We start from the raw sequence: 3,309 nt of genomic DNA, 5'->3' as shown, positions 1-3,309 counted from the left end.
CTGGCTCTGGTGGGAGCTGGGGGTGTCCTCTTGCTTTCCCAGCCTTCACGTGGCAGGTGAGGGCCAACGACCGACGGTACCACTCACAGTCCAAGAAGAAATTTGCCTTCTGCCTGAGCAGGAAGAAGTACAGGGTGAGCCAGCCCAGCCCAGCCTGGGCCGTTCCCTCACCCAGCCCCTCACTCCTGAGCCTGTGGTGGGTGGGGGGGACATGACAGAGATGCTCCAGAGGGGTCTCCAGTGGGGTGGAGAGTCCCATCCATAGTCCTCAGTGAGGACCTGCTCCCTCCCTCTCAGGTGCCCCTAAAACTGTCAGACAAGGACCACAAGTCTGTGAAGGAAACTTTTCAGTCTGATGGTCAAATAAAAAGATTTTTCAAAAAGTTTTAATTGAACAAAATCAGATTTATTTTTTTTTTATTTTAGCTAAATAATGGCCATCTGTTTGGGGTCAGTCAGCTGGGCTTTAGATGATCAGAAAGAAATTATTTTGTTTCAAATTTATGTGGCCCTTTGCTCTAATAAATCCCCCTTTTTTTTCCCCCGTGGCTTTGGTTATTTTTCAAGGCACCTCTTACCCCATGAAAAGTCCCAGAAACGCCGAAATGTTTTGGGGATTCACAAAGCAGATCCTTGATTTGTGACCTGCCTTTCCCCTGCAGGGCAATGCCATCAAAACAGCCAAGTACAACCTGCTCACCTTCCTGCCCCTGAACCTCTACGAGCAGTTCCACAGGATGGCCAACGTCTACTTCGTCTTCGTCATCCTCCTGCAGGTGACAAGGACACCAGGGGGGTGTGGGGGAGGAGGGTTCTCTGGAGTTCAAAGAGGGGAACTCAGGTCTAAAAGGTCTCCAGGGATGTTGCTTTTCCGTGGTGTCCAGTGTCTTTCATGAACTCTGAGGGGTTTAACCCGTGTTGTTTGGTTACTTTAAATTAAATTTTCCCAGCATCAATGGGATGTGGAGCTGCTGGAGACAGTCCAGAGAGGCCACAGGGATGCTCTAAGGGCTGGAGCCCCTCTGCTCTGGAGCCAGGCTGGGAGAGCTGGGGGGGTTCATCTGGAGGAGAGAAGGCTCCAGGGAGAGCTGAGAGCCCCTTGCAGGGCCTAAAGGGGCTCCAGGAGAGCTGGAGAGGGACTGGGGACAAGGGAGGGACAGGACAAGGGGAATGGCTTCCCAGTGCCAGAGGGCAGGGTGAGATGGGAGATTGGGAAGGAATTGTTGGCTGTGAGGGTTGGGAGGCCCTGGCACAGGTTGTGCAGAGAAGCTGTGGCTGCCCCACCCCTGGAAGTGTCCCAGGCCAGGTTGGACGGGGCTTGGAGCAACCTGGGCTGGTGGGAGGTGTCCCTGCCCATGGCAGGGGGTGGCACTGGATGGGCTTTAATGTCCCTTCCAACCCAAACCATTCTGGGATTCTGTGACATTCACTGGGCTTGGATGTAGCCAGAGCTCACACAGATGACCAAAACAGAAATCCAACCCTCCAGAGACCCACGACACATTTCACACATTTCCCTTCAAAAAGGGGTGGGAATCCAGCAATCCAGGTCTCTGCAGGCAGAGATGTTGATCCGATGGTTCCCAGGCAGGTCCCTGCCGCCCTCAGGCCCTGGCTGGGGAGTGAGGGGGTTACTCAGCCACCACAAGAGACCCAAGGTGGGGTGAAAGCCGTGTCAGTGGTGTAACATTCTCCTCCTCTAGACCTTCCCCGAGATCTCCACGGTGCCCTGGTACACTCTGCTGTTCCCCCTGAGCTGCCTCCTCGTCATCCGGGGCCTGCGGGACCTGATCGATGACATTGTGAGTGGGGGTGGGATGTGGGGTGGGATGTGGGATGTGGGATGTGGGGCCTGAGGGACAGAAGCAGAGAGGGGCCCCTTGCTGTGAGGTGAGCTGAGAAGCTCAGGAGTTGCTGTTGTCCATAGTTCTTGTGGTATCAACAACTGCACCACATCCACAACGCTTTGTATCCTCCCTTGGGAAGGATGTGACCAGTTGGGTGCTTTTTCGGGGGTCTAGACCCCTGTTTCTGTCATCTTCAACACCTTAACCCCTGGCTGTATTGCCAGGCTGGTCCTCAGAAGCACTGGGGGGGGGGAGGGAGGAAATTCAACCCTTTTATTAATCAGAACACAACTCCTGATAGCTCAGAAGGCAGGTCCTGCCCTGGGGCTGAGGAGGCAGGTGGTGGCATTGAGGGGGTTGTTTTTCGGGGCAGGGCAGCCTGGCATGGCCCATCCCTTTCCTTTGGCCTCTCTCTCTCTCTCCCCTCTGTGCAGGGCCGTCACCAAAGCGACAGGAGCATCAACAGCAGGCCCTGTGAAATCCTCTGTGGGAAGAGGTGAGGGGCTCTGGGGAACTGTGCCCGTGTTTTCCACACTGTGGATCATCTGAAGGGCTGAGAATCCTTGAGCAGCTGGGAAGGGTTTTGCTGGGACTGTCCCTGGCTCTGCACACTCCCATCGGCTCCCAAATCAGCTGCAGGTCCAACTGTTTCCCCGTAGGGATGATCCCATTCCAGTCATGGACAGCAGGTCTAGGAGAGCCCCCCTGGGCTGTGCTGGCAGCGGGGTTCCCTTGGCCACAGAACCCCTCCAGGTCACCATATCTAACCCACAGAGTCGTGTCCCTGCTCAGCACCGGTCCAGGGAAGGATGAGCTTCTCCCCGCTGTGCCCAGGGGGCTGAAAGTCCCTGTCACCCGTGGGTACGAGGGATGTGACAGGTGGCTCCTGTGCCACCCTCAGTGCTCAGCCATCCCTCGCTCCTGAGCACAGGAACCTGGAGACCCCACTCCCACAGGAATCTGGGGCAGGCATGGGCAGAAACACCCAGGGCCTCCAACCCACTGCTCTGCAGGGACAAACATTTCCCTCTCCCCCCAAATCTCCCGCAGGTTCCAGCGGCAGAAGTGGCGCCACATCCGCGTCGGGGACATCGTCCGGCTGCGCAAGGACAGCGTGGTCCCGGTGAGCCCGGGGCTGGCTGGGCACGGGGGGGTTGTTGGTGAGCAGGGAGGGCTCACCTGGCTCCTCTCTCCTCCTTTGGGCTCCTCAAGGCTGACGTGCTCCTGCTGTGCAGCTCCGAGCCCAGCAGCCTGTGCTACGTGGAGACAGCGGACATCGACGGGTGAGGAGGGGACAGGGGACATCGTGGTCATGGAGTGAGGAGGGGACAGGGGACATCACAAACATGGAGTGAGGAGGGAACAGGGGACACCATAAACATGGAGTGAGGAGGGAACAGGGGACACCATAAACATGGAGTGAGGAGGGAACAGGGGACACCATAAACATGGAGTGAGGAGG

The 3,309-nt window shown here is 57.0% G+C and overlaps 1 protein-coding gene across 1 annotated transcript in view; it reads left to right on the top strand.

Annotated features, from left to right (window-relative positions):
- ATP8B3 (ATPase phospholipid transporting 8B3) overlaps window positions 1-3,309 on the top strand; it is a 19,196-nt gene that overhangs the window by 1,066 nt on the left and 14,821 nt on the right. Inside the window, exons 2-7 of the mRNA XM_017836983.1 lie at window positions 43-134; window positions 663-776; window positions 1,704-1,802; window positions 2,282-2,343; window positions 2,898-2,970; window positions 3,060-3,130. Of these exons, the coding sequence (XP_017692472.1) occupies window positions 43-134; window positions 663-776; window positions 1,704-1,802; window positions 2,282-2,343; window positions 2,898-2,970; window positions 3,060-3,130 (511 nt within the window). The remainder of the gene's footprint in view (window positions 1-42; window positions 135-662; window positions 777-1,703; window positions 1,803-2,281; window positions 2,344-2,897; window positions 2,971-3,059; window positions 3,131-3,309) is intronic.

This window comes from Lepidothrix coronata, unplaced genomic scaffold, assembly GCF_001604755.1.
Source record: "Lepidothrix coronata isolate B3197 unplaced genomic scaffold, Lepidothrix_coronata-1.0 Scaffold290, whole genome shotgun sequence".
NCBI lineage: Eukaryota > Metazoa > Chordata > Aves > Passeriformes > Pipridae > Lepidothrix > Lepidothrix coronata.
This window is presented reverse-complemented; position numbering and strand designations above follow the sequence as displayed.